This window comes from Babylonia areolata, chromosome 31, assembly GCF_041734735.1.
Source record: "Babylonia areolata isolate BAREFJ2019XMU chromosome 31, ASM4173473v1, whole genome shotgun sequence".
NCBI lineage: Eukaryota > Metazoa > Mollusca > Gastropoda > Neogastropoda > Buccinidae > Babylonia > Babylonia areolata.
This window is the reverse complement of record NC_134906.1, coordinates 29,151,143-29,168,054: the sequence shown is the minus strand read 5'-3', so window position 1 is coordinate 29,168,054 and position 16,912 is coordinate 29,151,143. Positions and strand designations below refer to the sequence as shown.

At 41.9% G+C, this 16,912-nt stretch overlaps 1 protein-coding gene across 1 annotated transcript in view; it reads left to right on the top strand.

Moving 5' to 3' along the window:
- LOC143276095 (tektin-like protein 1) overlaps positions 1 to 7,306 on the top strand; it is an 18,906-nt gene extending 11,600 nt beyond the window's left edge. The window contains exons 3-7 of the mRNA XM_076580490.1: positions 1,679 to 1,888; positions 2,681 to 2,836; positions 3,421 to 3,516; positions 4,634 to 4,747; positions 6,256 to 7,306. Of these exons, the coding sequence (XP_076436605.1) occupies positions 1,679 to 1,888; positions 2,681 to 2,836; positions 3,421 to 3,516; positions 4,634 to 4,747; positions 6,256 to 6,441 (762 nt within the window). The 3' untranslated portion in view covers positions 6,442 to 7,306. The remainder of the gene's footprint in view (positions 1 to 1,678; positions 1,889 to 2,680; positions 2,837 to 3,420; positions 3,517 to 4,633; positions 4,748 to 6,255) is intronic.
- The last annotated feature ends 9,606 nt before the right edge of the window (positions 7,307 to 16,912 follow it).

Genomic DNA, 16,912 nt, shown 5'->3' with positions numbered 1-16,912 from the left:
TTCTTCTTTCAGCAACAGTTACAGGTATGTCTTCTTCTGTCAGCAACAGTTTGCAAGTATGTCTTCTTCTTTCAGCAACAGTTGCAGGTATGTCTTCTTCTTTCAGCAACAGTTACAAGTAGGTCTTCTTTTGTCAGCAACAGTTACAAGTAGGTCTTCTTTCTGTCAGCAACAGTTGCAGGTATGTCTTCTTCTTTCAGCAACAGTTTGCAAGTATGTCTTCTTTTTTCAGCAACGGTTGCAGGTAGGTCTTCTTCTTTCAGCAACAGTCGCAGGTATGTCTTCTTTTGTCAGCAACAGTTACAGGTGGGTCTTCTTCTATCAGCAACAGTTGCAGGTATGTCTTCTTCTTTCAGCAACAGTTGCAGGTATGTCTTCTTCTTTCAGCAACAGTTACAAGTATGTCTTCTTCTTTCAGCAACAGTTACAGGTATGTCTTCTTCTGTAAGCAACAGTTACAGGTATGTCTTCTTCTGTCAGCAACAGCTGAAAGTATGTCTTCTTTCAGCAACAGTTGCATGTATGTCTTCTTCTGTTGGCAACAGTTGCAGGTAGATCTTCTGTCAGCAACAGTTGCTGAAAGAAACAATAGTACCAACAGCAACACAGCGACATTGAAATGTATCTGTCAGATCCTAAAAACCACCAGGTTGTAGTTGATAGCATCTGTCCACAGATGATCTGAAATGTTGTAAGGCAAACAACTGCAGATAGTAAATATATAATTTGAATGAGTCTTCACATATAGAAGAAAAACGCCCATTCCCCCAAACTGTATCAACTGCATATATTTGAACATGTGTAATTTCTAGGCTTCTTACTCCGCTTCAGTTCTGTTGCAATTTACTTTTATACATGTCGAACTTCGAGTTACTGTGCTTGTGTATAGACAAAGAAATAGCCTTGAGTCACTTGAAATTTATATCATTATTACTATAAACTGTTTGTATTAAGAGTCAAATTCTGAAGAAAAATCCACTCAGATGTACGTGTGTGCATGCATATGTCTGAAGCATAGACTGACTGAATGACTCAGGAAACGAATGATGAGCACCTGAAGACAGCTCTAACCCAGCTCTGTCCAGATAGTCTATCTCTTAGGTATTAATTTTATAAAGTGCTTAGAGCTTGGTATCTGGCCAAAGATAAGCCCAATATAAGTGTCAGTGATAATAAAGATTTGAAGCCTAGCTGAATGACACAGGAAACGAATGATGAGCAGCTAATTTATTGTCAGTTCTCCTGAGGTAGGCAACCTTAGAGTTTGGTGTCTGACAGAAGATAAGTGCTACAACTGTGTCAGTGATAATAAGATTTAGACTTCATGGGAATTTTTTTTCTTCTCTTTTTATCGATAAGTGCTTTATAAGTATCATTGATAACAAAGATTTAGACTTTATGAAATTGTATTTATTTGTCCTTAAGAAAAATGTTATAGAAGTATCAAGAATGATGAAGATTTAAACTTGCTTGATGCATATTAGCTAAACAAAGCGTCCTTAATTCTGTACTGATGCTAAGTATAATGTCTATCATTTGTTGTGAAATTGCACTTGTTATCAACACCAGATAAAAATGTGTCCACCATGACCTTGAAAAAAAAGTTGATTACAGAAGAAGAAGAAGAAAAAGGATTCAATCTTTAAAAAATAATTTGTCTTCCCCCCGTCTGCCTCAGACACTGGAGAGTGCACGAAAGCGGCTGTTCGCCGTGCTGCAGGAAAGGTCGCGTGTCCTTGACCTTCTGTGTCACGCCAACTCCTCCATCACCAACAGCGCCAAGGGACGTAACAGCATCTTTGACGGTCGGACCTCCGCCCTCGACAGTGCCCGTCTAGGGCCAGCTGGGGTTGATGCTTTGGGGCCCTACACCCCTGAGACTGATCTGGTGTGTGTGGGTGTGTGTGTGTGTGTGTGGAGGTGTGTGTGTGTGGAGGTGTATGTGTGGTGGTGTGTGTGTGTGTGTGTGTGGAGGTGTGTGTGTGGGTGGAGGTGTGTGGAGGTGGAGGTGTGTGTGTGTGGAGGTGTGTGGGTGTGTGGAGGTGTGTGGGTGTGTGGAGGTGCGTGTGTGTGTGGGTGGAGGTGTGTGTGTGTGTGTGGGTGGAGGTGTGTGTGTGGGGAGGTGGAGGTGTGTGGGTGTGTGGAGGTGCGTGTGTGTGTGGGTGGAGGTGTGTGTGTGTGTGTGTGTGTGTGTGTGTGCGAGGAGGGGTATGGTTTCGGGGGGCATGTGGGGGGTGGGGGGTGGGGATTAGGCCCACAGAGAAATCTATAGTAACAAGAGTAATACAATACAGCAGTGATTGTTATCATTATACCCCCAACAGATGTCAAAGGATTAAACCCAGAGAAATCTATAGTAACAAGAGTAATACAGTACAGCAATGATTGTTATCATTATGCCCCGAAAAGTGGTCGAAGGATTAGACCCATAGAGATCTATTGTGACGAGAGTAATGTTTGTTTGATAGTCAATCATGTTCGACTGTGACCATCAGAACAGCAGAGGAGGCAACTGCTGTCTCAACTATCTGGGCTAGAATTTGAATATAGTGGAGAGTGTCTTGCCCAACAGTAATACAAATTAGCAATGACTGTTGTCATCATTGTGCCCCCCCCCCCTCCAAAAGGCCAAAGGATTAGACATTTGTCATTCCTGACCCAAAAGTTTTTGTGTTTGCAGGCATTGCAGGATGGGGCTGAGGCTAGAGGGCGCTCTGCGTACCTGCGCCGTAACCTGAGGGATACCATTGATCAGGTCCAGCGACTCCAGAGGGCAGCTCACCGGTCCGTCAACGACGGCCTGACGCAGAAAGTGGCGGAAACCGTCACCCTCAAGGTTTGCTTCCGTTTTCTTTTCTTCCTGCTTATTTTGATTCGGCAGACGGGCACAATAGCCGAGTGGTTAAAGCGTTGGACTGTCAATCTGAGGGTCCAGGATTCGAATCACGGTGACGGCGCCTGGTGGGTAAAGGGTGGAGATTTTTACGATCTCCCAGGTCAACATATGTGCAGACCTGCTAGTGCCTGAACCCCCTTCGTGTGTATATGCAAGCAGAAGATCAAATACGCACGTTAAAGATCCTGTAATCCATGTCAGCGTTTGGTGGGTTATGGAAACAAGAACATACTCAGCATGCACACCCCCGAAAACGGCTGCCTACATGGCGGGGTAAAAACGGTCATACATGTTAAAGCCCACTCGTGTACATACGAGTGAACGCAGAAGAAGAAGAAGAAGAAGAAGAAGAAAATGATGAGCGCCTAATGGCAGCTGTCAGTCACTGGGCTGTACCCAGATGGGCAGTCTGTTGTGCAAACGACGTATGTGTTTGCAAAGCGTTTAGAGTTTGCTCTCTGACAGAAGATAGGCGCTATGAAAGAGTTAATGATACTAACGATCTTTGTGATGTTTGATGACAGCAACACCTTGGCATCACGCACGGAGAGAACCGTCACGCCATTCAGCGTGCTCAGCGCTGGTTCGATGCTACGGATCGTGCACGGGGTTACACACTGGTACGGTGATTGTGATGGTGGTGTTAGTGGTGGTGGTGGTTGTGTGTGTGTGTGTGTGTGTGTGTGTGTGTGTGTGTGTGTGTGTGTGTGTGTGTGTGTGTTTATGAATAAAATAGAATAGGATAAATCTTATTTATCACGAAATCTTTAGGTTTACAAGTCATGAGGTACACACTACACACATAAAAATAATATATGAATGTGTCTGTGTGTGTGTGTGTGTGTGTGTGTGTGTCTGTCTCTGTCTCTTTGTGTCTCTGTGTGTGTGTGTGTGTGTTGTCCTACACCTGCCTTCATTTTTGTTCTTGTTTTGTTTCTACCATTTGCCTTCTTTGTATTTTGATTCTTATTTTTGGAAAACCAAATACGTATCGTGTGCTTACTTATTTCGGTATTATATTTTTCTGTTTCATTTTCTTCTGTGTCTATGTTTTTTATACAAATCTAGGATAGCCTTTCTAGGCCAGTGACCAGTGTATTAGAAGAGGAGGAGGAGGAGTTTTGTTTAATGTTCCGTCACACATATCAATGACTGAAGACATTTTGCTACAGTATTAACTCACTCAGTACGGCCAGTCCTCTCTTCTCCTCTACACAGACCACTCGGATGTCCAGTGGCTGTCTGAATGACCCAACCTTTAGCTTCCGTCGTCAGAATTATGGTATTCTTTGGCAACATTCACGTCTTCAGTATAAGAGCCTTCCGCTTGCAATATTTTGATGATGGTAACTGGGGTGAAACGCTGTTAACGTTGTCTCTTTCGCCGTTCGTCTGGAGAGAGTTAATGTATACATTTGAGTGTTATAGAAGAGGGGGAGATGGGGATGAATGGTGAGTTGGGGGGGAAAATGGGCCTTTGGGGGAGGGTGGAATTTGAAACAGATGAGATCTAAATACAATCACAGAAGATGATTCAATGGACATCGTGAAAGAGAAGTCGTTGATCTCAGAAGCGAAACAACAGATAGCGAATGCAGAAAGTCAGAGAGGTCAGCGTTCTCAGTCATTTGTGAGGACACACGAACGAAGAAGGAGAAAGAAGAAGAAACTGTGGAGTATATATGGATCAGTGGGCACGCTCTGACGACTCCTGAAAAACTGACTCTTGACACGCAGGGACCGTCCATGAGCGCTGACCTCTTCACCCGTGAGCGGCTGGATCGCCCTCTGGTGAGAGTTTTCCAGAGACATCCCGGAACACAGCTTCCTGAGGCGCAAGACATCATTAAGGTGTGTGTGTGTGTGTGTGTGTGTGTGATCTGTGTCTGTGTGTGTGTGTGTGTGATCTGTGTGTGTGTGTGTGGGTGTGTGTGTGTGTGTGTGGTCTGTGTGTGGGTGTGGGTGTGGGTGTGTGTGATCTCTATGTGTGTGTGTGTGTGTGTGTGTATGCGTGTGTGTGGTCTGTGTGTGTGTGGGTGTGTGTGTGTGTGTGTGTGTGTGTGTGTGTGTGGGTGTGTGTGATCTCTATGTGTGTGTGTGTGTGTATGCGTGTGTGTGGTCTGTGTGTGTGGATGTGTGTGTGTGTGGGGTGTGTGTGTGTGGGTGTGTGTGTGTGTGTGTGTGTGGGTGTGGGTGTGTGTGATCTCTATGTGTGTGTTTGTGTGTATGCGTGTGTGTGGTCTGTGTGTGTGTGTGTGTGTGTGTGTGTGTGTGTGTGTATGATCTGTGCGTGTGTGTGTCCACACAACAATACAGCACAGCACAGCACAGGACAGCACAGTACAACATAGGAAAACACAGCACAGCACAGCACAGTACAACATAGGAAAACACAGCACAGCACAGCACAGTACAACATAGGAAAACACAGCACAGCACAACACAACACAAAACAACAGCACAGCACAGCACAGTACAAAATAGCAAAACATAGCACAACTCAGCACAGCAAAATACAGCACAACACAACACAGCAAAATACAACACGGCACAGCACAACACAGCAAAACACAACACAACACAGCAAAATACAACACGGCACAGCACAGCACAGCAAAACACAACACAATACAGCAAAATACAACAAAACACAGCACAGCACAACTCAACACAGCACAGCACAACACAACACAGCACAGCACAGCACAGCACAGCACAACACAACACAGCACAGCACAGCACAACACAACACAACAAAACACAGCACAGCACAGCACAACACAACACAACAAAACACAGCACAGCACAGCACAACACAACACAACAAAACACAACACAGCACAGCACAGCAAAACACAACACAGCAAAACACAACACAGCAAAACACAACACAACACAGCACAGCACAGCACAGCAAAAGACAACACAACACAGCAAAACACAACACAACACAGCACAGCACAGCACAGCACAGCACATCACAACACAACACAACACAACACAGCAAAACACAACACAACACAGCACAACACATCACAGCACAGCACAGCACAGCACAGCACAGCACAGCACAACACAGCACAACACAGCACAGCACAACACAGCACAGCACAGCACAACACAGCACAGCACAGCACAGCACAGCACAACACAGCACAACACAACACAACACAACACAGCACAGCACAGCAAAACACAACACAGCAAAACACAACACAGCACAGCACAGCACAGCTCAACACAGCACAACACAACACAACACAACACAACACAGCACAGCACGGCACAACACAACACAACACAACACAACACAACACAACACAACATCACTCACAAACGATTTTCCCTCACGGTTCCAGAGCGGGGACGGCCTCCTCCAGTCACTGACGGCCACAAGCCGCAACGTGGGCCTCATGTCCCTGGCACAGAACAAACTGGCCAGCGACATCCGCAGCAAGAGCGCTGCCTCCAGCATCGACTCCGCCATCATCCGCAACCGCCGGAGCAAAGCCAACCATCGCTGGACCCTCGGAGCTGCCTTCTGAGTGTGACCTGTGACCTGTGACCTGTGAATAATTGACATCTGCTTTGACGATGTCGGAAGGAACTGTGTTGGGTTTTTTTTTTTTTTTTTTTATTATTATGTGTGTGTGTGTGGTTGATTGATCGCTGTTGTTGTTGTTGTTGTTTTTTTGTTGTTGTAAGAAGCGGTTTTTTTTTTCGTTTTTTTGCTGTTTATTGTTGTTGTATTGTTGGAAGATCTGCCCAATATGAGAAAAAAAAAAGGGTTGGGTGGGTGGGGTTGGGGGTGTGTGTGAAGTATTTCTTCACAGTGAAATGGTGATGTTGTCATCATGATGTGCTGTTATCGGTCGGTGTTATGTTTTTGTTTTTGTTTTCGTTTTTGAATTTGCGAGCGAGACTTTTTCTGACACGCTGCTTTCAAGGCAAGACAAACTTAAAAGGAGTCAAGTCAGGAGAGGGGTTGTTTTGTTTCTGTGTTTGGTTATTGCTCTTTATTGATCCTTGCTGGCTGTTAACTGTTTCAGATGATTTAGAGAGGGTAGAAGACACACGCACTCACAAACACACACACACACACACACACACACACACACACACACAAAGATATATTTACAGTGACTTACTATTACCATACAAGGAAGAATTATAAGTCCCTGTGCATAGATTTTTTAAGAGAATAGGTTTTTAGTATTTGCTACTTCACCGTATGCTCTATGCTGTGCTGTGTTTGCGGCATTTCATTTATCTGTACAGTCATGTACATGTGTATGACTATACAAACCTGTTAGTGCTTTTGTCTGTATGAGAATGGCTGTGTGTATCTATGAATGTACATATTGTACAATGTAAACACCTTAGCAGTATTAATCTAAGAGACCTTGAAAAGAAATTTCTTGAGTAGATACACACATTATCTTTTTAGTTGATGATTTTTTTGGGGGGTGGGTGGGTGGGGTGGGGGGGGGATAGAATGAAAAGAAGGGAAATGTATGTGTATACGTAGTGTGTTGACACAGAACTGATTACAACATTACTTTTTGAACACTCACACAGGAGTTTTCATGCTGAGGATCATACACATGTATACAAAGATTTACTGGCATATTTAGACACATGTTAAGTTTACAAGCAGACTTATAACCCACCCCCACCTTCCTCCACTCACATACAAACAGACAGACACACTCTCATACTGTAGATCATAATTATGTCCACGTGTTCATGCGTGCATACATTAGCACACATTACATGGCCGTAACAGGCTCGTGTAGTTTCATACTTAATTCTTTTCATTGTCTCTTGGAAACTTTTTTGACATGTCATCCATCTCTCGTTTCGTTTTGTGAGAGTGATTTTTACCATGTCGTCTGGACACTTTTGTACCACTTACACATTCATGTGTGTACATGTATGCACTTGCGCATGCATACAACAAGCATGCTTGCATTCATTCACACGTGTGAATGATGCTTGGATTAGATTCTTGCTGGTTTTATTATTTTTCCTTTTTGTCTTTGTCTGCAAATATTTTTATTTGCAGGACATGTTTGTTTGTTTTTTTACTGGAAGGGACGCTCGACTGTTGATGTGGCTCGTAATGAAATCATGGGCTGGACATTCAGTTTTTCCTCTTTGTCATCTTGATCTGCTGCTTACATCAGTATTACGTCACCAGTCAGATATATACGTAGCAATCAAAATGAAGGAATTCTTCTTTACAAGGGTGAATGCACTGTTGATCATTTATCATTCTTTTTATACCGTACACATTAGGCATGTGTTCTTTTCAACCAAGTATATCACCACTTTTTTTATATTTTATTTAGTGATAATAGTTGACACGTTTTGTTTTGTATTGGTGTTTTCTTGTTATTGTTTTCTCATTCAGAAATGTACACAGCTTTTCAACTCCTCTGTATTTGGGATCTTACAGTTTATATGATGAAATATCATGCGTGAGATATTGCATCACTGATCACTTAATTTCTCTTTGATCATGAATCAGTGCTTAAGGCTTATGTGGGATATTTCTGAAATCAGATGAGATAAACTTTAAAGCTAATAACATTTATTTTTTGGTCTTTTTGCTATATATTGTTGGAATAAATCATTACAGAGATCACATCTATAGATAATTTTTTCTTGCTGTCAGTGTTATTGTTTATGTTTTCTTTTTCTTTTTCTTTTTTTCTTTTTTTTTTTTTTTTTTTTTTTTTGTTCTTGTTTTTTGTTCAAACATGTTTTGAAGAATCAGGGAACACATTTTTTTTGGTACCTTGGCTTAGTGAAGTGCCATTGTTACAGGATTCTTCTTTTAAATTTTTTTTTCTTTTTGAAATATCATTTCAGTACATAATAATCTACCCCTGATAATAATCCAATCAACACTCTACTAGCTGCTCACTCATAGGGCTGCTAGGACTGGGGTTGTGGGGGAGTTATGTGAACAATTTTTGTATTGTCAAAAAGAGTACAGACATGTTTTAGAACGGAAATCCTGTAATTTTGTGAATTCATTTCTTCGTTTTTGTTTTGGATGAACTGCTGATTTCAGCAAGATAAAACTGATAGGTCTGGATCTCCAAGAGTGCTTTGAAGAGTTTTACGTCTCGCACACATCTTCTGTGTTTGCTTTCATTTCAGACTTTTGATGACTTTACTCTGCTTTTTAATTTTTGTGCATGGTTAATGCAAGTCAGTGAGATTGTGCTTTCTGCAGTATGTGTTTGCTTCCATACGTAGTAAAGTGACACGTTTTCCGCTGTCTTGATTCATTCAGGTTTTCAGTTTAGGGGTTATACAAGATTTCAGTGATGTTCGTAGTGTTTGTTTCTGGCTTGTGGATTTCCGTGCAGATTTTTGTACATATGTTTAAACTTGTGACAGTATTTTCATAGAACCTGAACATTTCTGTTTACTGATCAAGATCTGAAGTAATCATCTGCAGTTGACTCCAGACATGTAAAAACATGCCTTTAGTGAGATATTGTGTGTAGATATTTGTTGTTCTTGTTCTTGTGAGCATTACACTTTGCTTGAATATTTTATAGAATTTGTTTGTGTTTGTTCACAGAATTTATGCAGGAAATACATATTCTTGTCTCATATGTGAGACTGTTTTGGTTTATTTTTATATTGGTGTTTTGGTTCTTTTTGTTGTTGTTGTTGTTGACCTGTTATATATCTCAGACTGCTAGTCCTGTCCATATTTGGTGTTTCTGGACTATGATCTTCTGTCTCTGCTGATCCCTACATCATGTCTCTATAAGTATTCCCAAAGGCGTGTGCTGTGATTTTAGTCAGACACTTATGTTGTTGATGACAGTTTGAGTAATGGATTCCATCTTGTGATGTTTGTAGAACGTTCAGTTCGTACTGTGTCCCATCTGTGATGCATGCTACCTGTGATAACATTATTTTCTATTTCATTATATTAATGTGAGTGGCACAGTTTGGATATTGTCTTACTTGTTTTCTCTTGCCCCCACCCCACCCCACCCTCCCTCCACCCACCCCCCAGTCCCTCTCTTCCCCCACCTCCCACTGTTCTGATATTTTGTCCTTGTTGCCTTTTTTGGAGGGGGGGGGGCACTGTTACATTGATATCTTGTGCCAGTTTGCAGTGTTTACTTACCAGTACTTCCAAAAAAAAATAAACAGTATTTGTTGAAGAAAAGCTGAATGGTTTTGATTTTCTGAATAACATTTTTTTTTTTTTTTTTTTGGTCAGTGTTCGTTTTACTACTCGCTTTCATCCTCATCCTCAAACACTAACATAAAAAAACAACAACAATTTCTGTAGAAAAAACTGTGTTGGTGTCTGTATGTTAAGTTTTTCTTACATTTTGATACAAACCGTCTGGCATTTGTCTTTGCCATTTCCCATGATGGGTAGGTAAACTGAGATAGAAGGGGTAGTAAAAATACATATGTTGAAAAAGCTGTTCAGAGCATGAGTTTTTAAAATGATTTCAGAAAAAAAATATTAACAAAAGTTCAAGGAAAAACTGGTATTTGCTTCTCATCAGACACTGTTGTGTGGAGGTTACTTGGGGATGTTGAAATGTTGTTCTGTGGAAGTTTTAGCTGAAAAAGATTGGAAAGATTAAAAGATATATATGTACATATATTAGCAGATTACGTTAAGTGTAAGTTGTTGTTTTTCCAGCAAACTAGAGATCAGGCAGAATATTGCCAATGCAGGACAACCACTGGTAGAGTTAGAATCATGTAGGTTGAGGAAATATACAAACAAAACGTTTGATTTCTACATTGATGTTTCGTGAAATCACACCAAAAAATTATACATCTCTACAATGATGCTTTGTCGTGTTCATATCGATTTTTAAACTGTCTGCTGATACTGAGGATTTGTCTCAAAGATTCTTCCAGTATTACTGAATATTACTCACTCCATGCACAGCCCTTCCCGTCCCTCTCTCTCTGATCTCTCTCTCCCCCACCTTCCATACTGACGTCTTTTGCTTGTGCTTTGTTGATTGTCACATTTCAAATTTTTCATTTATACTGTGGGTTATATTCACTTGTTTCTAGTTGGCTGAACATTTGCTTTGACATGTGTTCTGTAATATTTTAGATGTGAATGTTGTGGTTTTGTTTCACCATGTTTGTTAAGCGTTTTTGATTTTTTTTTGTTTTGTTTTTTTATTTAACTTCTTGTTGTGCCAAAGGTATTTGTAGTGTTTTTTTTGTGTGTGTGTTTTGTTTTTGTTTCCAAGGTGGAAATATCTACAGTATTCACAAAGAGTTGAGGACCATTTTCAAGATGGCTGTGCATGTTGACTCGCAGTTTTCTTAGGGAGCGTGGTAAAAAGATGCTGGATTGCTGGCCAACAGCAGTATGCACAGCCAATTCCTAATCACCACTCATCAAAAAGTGCTTTTTCTTGCGCATGCACTTACATAATTTTACAATGAAAAATTTTTTTTTTTTTTTTTTTTTGCAGAAATATGGTTATTTAAATGCATTTCGCAAGTTGTTGTTGGTAGACATTTGCCGGAAACAGTTGTTGATTTATTTACGAAGAGGGAAATGAGAGACCGTAGAAATGATCAGTTCCTGCATAATGTCAATCATCACCCCCATTTTTCTAGTATTTCATGAGAATACACCTGCTTGTATGAAGTAGTCCTTAACTTTTTGTAAAGCCTGTAGCTTGAAGTGGTAATTGTGTTCACTGGCAAATAGTATTCCCTCGACACACTTGTCACATGTTAGTGTTTTATGTTTTGTTGTTATTTTGCTTCTATTTTTGGGTTGCCAGATCTGAAAATAAAGATATGCGTCTTCTCATAAATGATAAGTAAAAACATTTTCGATAAATGATATTTCTGAAGGGTATGCTGGGATCAGTTTATTGTCAGTCGTAGAGGTACGTTTCACATACCACAGACGTTTTTGTCAAATGGTCACACGTGCACACACACACACACACACACACACACACACACACACACACACACACACTTCCACACAGATCAGTGTTACAAATACACTCATATCATACAAAATATCCTGTTAAAAAAACTGATTAGAAATTGTATTGTTCACACACACACACACAGTAGTAATACTGTAAGGTGCAAAGTCTGCAAAATGAAAAGAGTTGTTGGAAAAGAAAAATCCCGATGAAGGGAAACATTTGTATTCCTAAACAAAATCCTCCTCATTAGAAATCGATTGACCTGTTGATGGACATGTTCATTTAGAAATGTGTTGCCGAATTTCACACGAGTGCTTTTTATCTAATAAAATGATAAAATTTCATGATTGTGTTGTGAATTTCTAGTTTCCCTGTACATTCTGTGAGAATAGATGTGCTTTGCTACTTTGGGATGTGTCGCTCTGACATGTGTGTGTTTATGAGAGTGTAAGTATACAGAGAGAGGGAGTGAGAGAGAGAGAAAGAAAGAATGCGAATGCGAATGTTTTATTCATAATAGGCCATAGCCCCTCATGAAGGGGGTGGTGTGAAAACATTGAATCAATCGTACATCACATTTAACACTGAATTCAACAAACGGAATTACAATACGCGTTACTCACTACAGATAGAACGAATCTGAAACGCCTTATACAAATATATTGCAAAATGTTTGACAACATTCTCATTCACAGATGCTAATAGCAGTGCAAGTTTGAAAACAGAAGGTTGTCTGTAAAACTTTTTAGGAATAAATTGTTCTCTGAGATCATCCAAGGCAGAACAGCATAATACAAAATGAACTTCACTTTCCCGTGCATCATTACATAATGGACACACAAGTTCACTTTCATTATGTGTTCTATAACGAAAACGAGGAACAGTTATATCAGACACCCCAAATCTAAATCTTGTCACAATAATTTTCAAGTGCTTATACATTTTCATTAACATATATGTCCGCATGCAGAGAGAAAGAAAGAGAGTGTGTGTGTGCGTCTGTGTGTATGTGTGTGTAGATTTGTGCACAGGTGTGTGTGTATGGGTGTGTATATGTAGGTCTTGTCTACATGTGTGTGATGTAGCATGAAAGGATGAAAAAAATAACCCACAAAAATGGCAATACCCCCCTATCCCCCTCCATCCCCACCCCCTCCCCCCAAGACCCCTCACCCCCCCCCCACGCCACCCCCCCCCCCCCCCCCACACACACACACACCCCAAAATAAAAGAACAAAAAATCACAAAAAAGCCAGAAAGAAAATTGGCATTTGCTTCTTGGCAACACAACACTCGACACACCAGCTTGTCCAAAACAATCATGCAAGGCACCATCGAGGGCGGGAGAAGAAGAGGAAGACAGCGGAAGAACTGGCATGAGAACATCAAACAATGGACCAGACTCCACACATATGAGCTGCTGCCAGCGGCTGCCGACAGAGACAGATGGAGAAGGGAGGTTGTGTCTGCGGTCCTCAGGCTTCCCCCAACGACTACTTTGTAGTTATGGGCCTGAGGTTGAGGTTGAGGTTTCTTGGCACAGACTCCTGTGTGGAAAGGTTGGGAGATGTTTCAACATCTTCTGTGCAATTTTTAGCTGGGTGGAGCGGAGTGATGAGGGAAATCAGAACCAGGTGCCTTTCTCACGAACACAAACACCATGGGGCCTCAAACCCTGATCACTAGTCAACACTGGATCAGAGGTCCAATGTTGGATGGATTCTCCCATGGCGTCCTCACCCCCTAATAAAAAACTGACATCTGTACAACTGACATGTTGGTGACCCTCTCTCCATCCCACCCCCCACTCTTCCTCGCCCCCCCCCCCACCCCCTCCACCCCCCGCCTTTTTTTTTTTCAGTGTGTGTGTGTTTTGAAAATGTTTGAACGCATACGTGTGAAAATAATCATGTCTTGACTCAACATTTTTATTTATTTTTTTAATATATATATTTTTTTTATTCATCTATTTGTTTATTCATCATTATCTGATATTGTATATATTTTCATTCATTTATCTATTGTAAAAAGGAGGAAAGAAGAGGAAGAAGGGGAGGTGGAGAAATAGGATGATGGACAGGTTCACAGGTAGAAAGGAGCAGTGGGGATGATGCTCACACTCACCTACACTCTCTCCTCAGACCAGTAGCAGGGCCACATGGAGTGGTTTAACCCGGTGTTCGGTTGTCTGTGTGTGTGTGTGTGTGTGTGTGTGTGTGTGTGTGTGTGTCCGTGTGTCTGTGTGTCCGTGGTAAACTTTAACATTGACATTTTCTCTGCAAATATTTTGTCAGTTGACACCAAATTTGGCATAAAAATAGGAAAACTTCAGTTCTTTCCAGTCATCTTGTTTAAAACAATATTGCACCTCTGGGATGGGCACAAAAAAAATTAAAAAAAGAAGCCTAATTATATGCAAACTGCATTTACTTTTATATTTATATTTTTTGTATTCTCTAAACTTGGCACTTTGACCTCTTATTCTGACACAACCACTAGAGGAGTGATTATTATCAAATTTTTGTTCAAACAGGAACTTCTTTAGCTAAGCATGGAATTTTTATTTATTTTGCAGTTTTGGTGCAGATAGTAAAAAAGGGAAATTACTCAGTAACTAATGCTAGGGGACTTAATTTATCACAAGTGAGCCTTGAAGGCCTTGCCTCTCTTGTTTATTATAAAGTGTTTACTATAACCTGGGCAAGACACTCTCCACTACAATCAAATGCCAGCACAGAGAGTCTTGGCAGACTCTGCTGTTCTGATGGTCATAGTCGGACACGACTGGCTATCAAACAACTAACCTTAGAATAAGCAACACACATTTCCTTCTAAGTCCTAGGCAGCACACAGCCCTAAATTAAGCACACACTACATTAAGCAGCACACAGCCCTAAATTAAGCACACACTACATTAAGCAGCACACAGCCCTAAATTAAGCACACACTACATTAAGCAGCACACAGCCCTCAGTTAAGCACACACTACATTAAGCAGCACACAGCCCTAAATTAAGCACACCCTACATTCAGCAGCACACAGCCCTAAATCATGTATACATCCTGCATTAAGCAGTGATGGAGTCTCCAGTTGGACTGACCGATGAGTAGGCAGGCAGGCTTATCTATCGGTGTGGGAGGAAGTGTGTGTGTGTGTGTGTGTGTGTGTGTGTGTGTGTGTGTGTGTGTGTGTGTGTTGGGGCTGAACCAGACTGTGGTTTGGAGAACGTGAGTATGCTGTTGACTGTTTGTGTGATTGTGCAGAGTACAACACAGCACAGCACAGCACTGCAAAGAGCAGTACAGCACAGCACAACAAAGCACATTACTACAAAGCACACTACAGCACCATGCAGCACATCTGAATGGAATCTCCCGTTGGACCAACGGATGAGTAGGCAGGCAGGCTTATCTGTCAGTGTGTGTCCTCATAAGGGAGAAGAGGCCGATGCTGGGCAGGCCGCTCCTCTCTAGGACCTGGAGGTTGGAGACCCTGTCTTGCCACTTTATGCCGAGGTTAAGCCGGAAGGAAGGAAGGTGTGAATTGTGTGAGGAAGGGGGATGAACAAGAGGGGCTGGGAGGGGGGTAGGGGGGGGGGGGGGGGGGGAGGGGGGGGGGGGGAGTTTCAGTTTTCAGTTTCTCAAGGAGGCGTCACTGAGTTCAGACAAATCCATATACACCACATCACATCTGCTATGCAGATGCCTGAAAAGCAACATGATCCAGTGCGTTCAGTCAGGCCTTGGGTGTATACATATTTAGAATTTCGCCAGACAACAACACTCTCGTCGCCATGGGTTCTTTTTTTTTTTTTTTTTTTTTTTAAGTGCACCAAGTACTTTCTGAATACGTGACCTCAGTTTCTCATCTCATCCGAATAACTGGACGCTCAGTTTGATTTTCCTGTCAAACTTGGGAGTAATGGTGAGAGTGGGATTCAGTTGAACCCAGACTACCTCTCACAGACAAGAGTCTTTACTGAAAGATGAGTGTCTTGACCATTCTGAAGGGGGAGAGGAAAAGTCAGCATTAGCGAATGCACACCTCGAATACCAATTTTAAAACAACAGCTAAACAACAACCCCCACCCCCTGCCAAAAAAACAAACCCCCAAAACAAAAACCCACAAAACAAACAAAATCACACACAAAAAGAAGAAGAATAAAAACGATAAAACACACCATTCCACACAATAGAAAGGCTAATAATAAGCGGCTTGCTGGCAGCTCCAGATAAGCTGCCCAAAGCTTGCGGGATATAGGTTTGGCTAGGTTTTAGGAGGTGTCAGAATGAAGAAGACGTTCCTCTGCCAATACAGAGTCCGTGAGGGTCTGGGTTCGAATCCCGCTATTGCCCTTTCTCCCCTGTTATTTAGATTGGAAAATCAATCCGAGCATCTGGTCATTCGGATGACGATGATAAACCAAGGTCCCGTGTGCAGCACGCACTTACATGTCTGATGACGCACTGAAGAAGAACCCATGGCAACGGGAATGTTGTCCTCTGACGGCAGATTTCTGCAGAAGAACTCTGATAGGTTGGTTACACACACAAAAAAAATATATGTATGCAGGTCAGGGAACTGCCAAAGCAGATGTGGTGCAGTTGCGCCTCCTTGAGAAACTGGAACGGAATCTGCTTTCTATTTCTTTCTTTCTTTTTTCTTTTGGCACCATCAGGGGAAAATACGGCATCCCTCCAAGCGAAAGTAGCAAATAAATTAGCACGTGGACTTTGGCTACTCAGCTTGATGAAGATGATGTTTATAAGAAGAAATGACTTTTACTGACTTGCACACCAGTTTTGACTGACACATATCCACACACACACACACACTGGCATCCACACACACACACACACACACTGACACACAGCCAGACACACACACACACACACACACACACACACACTGGCACACATCCACACACGCGCGCGCGCACGGTGCAAGAATGTCTACTTTCATATTTAGTTTGGTCCGAAAAAAATGCAGAGCATCGCATGAAAAGAGAGTGGCGTCCCCATGATTTTACGCCCCAAATAGATGGC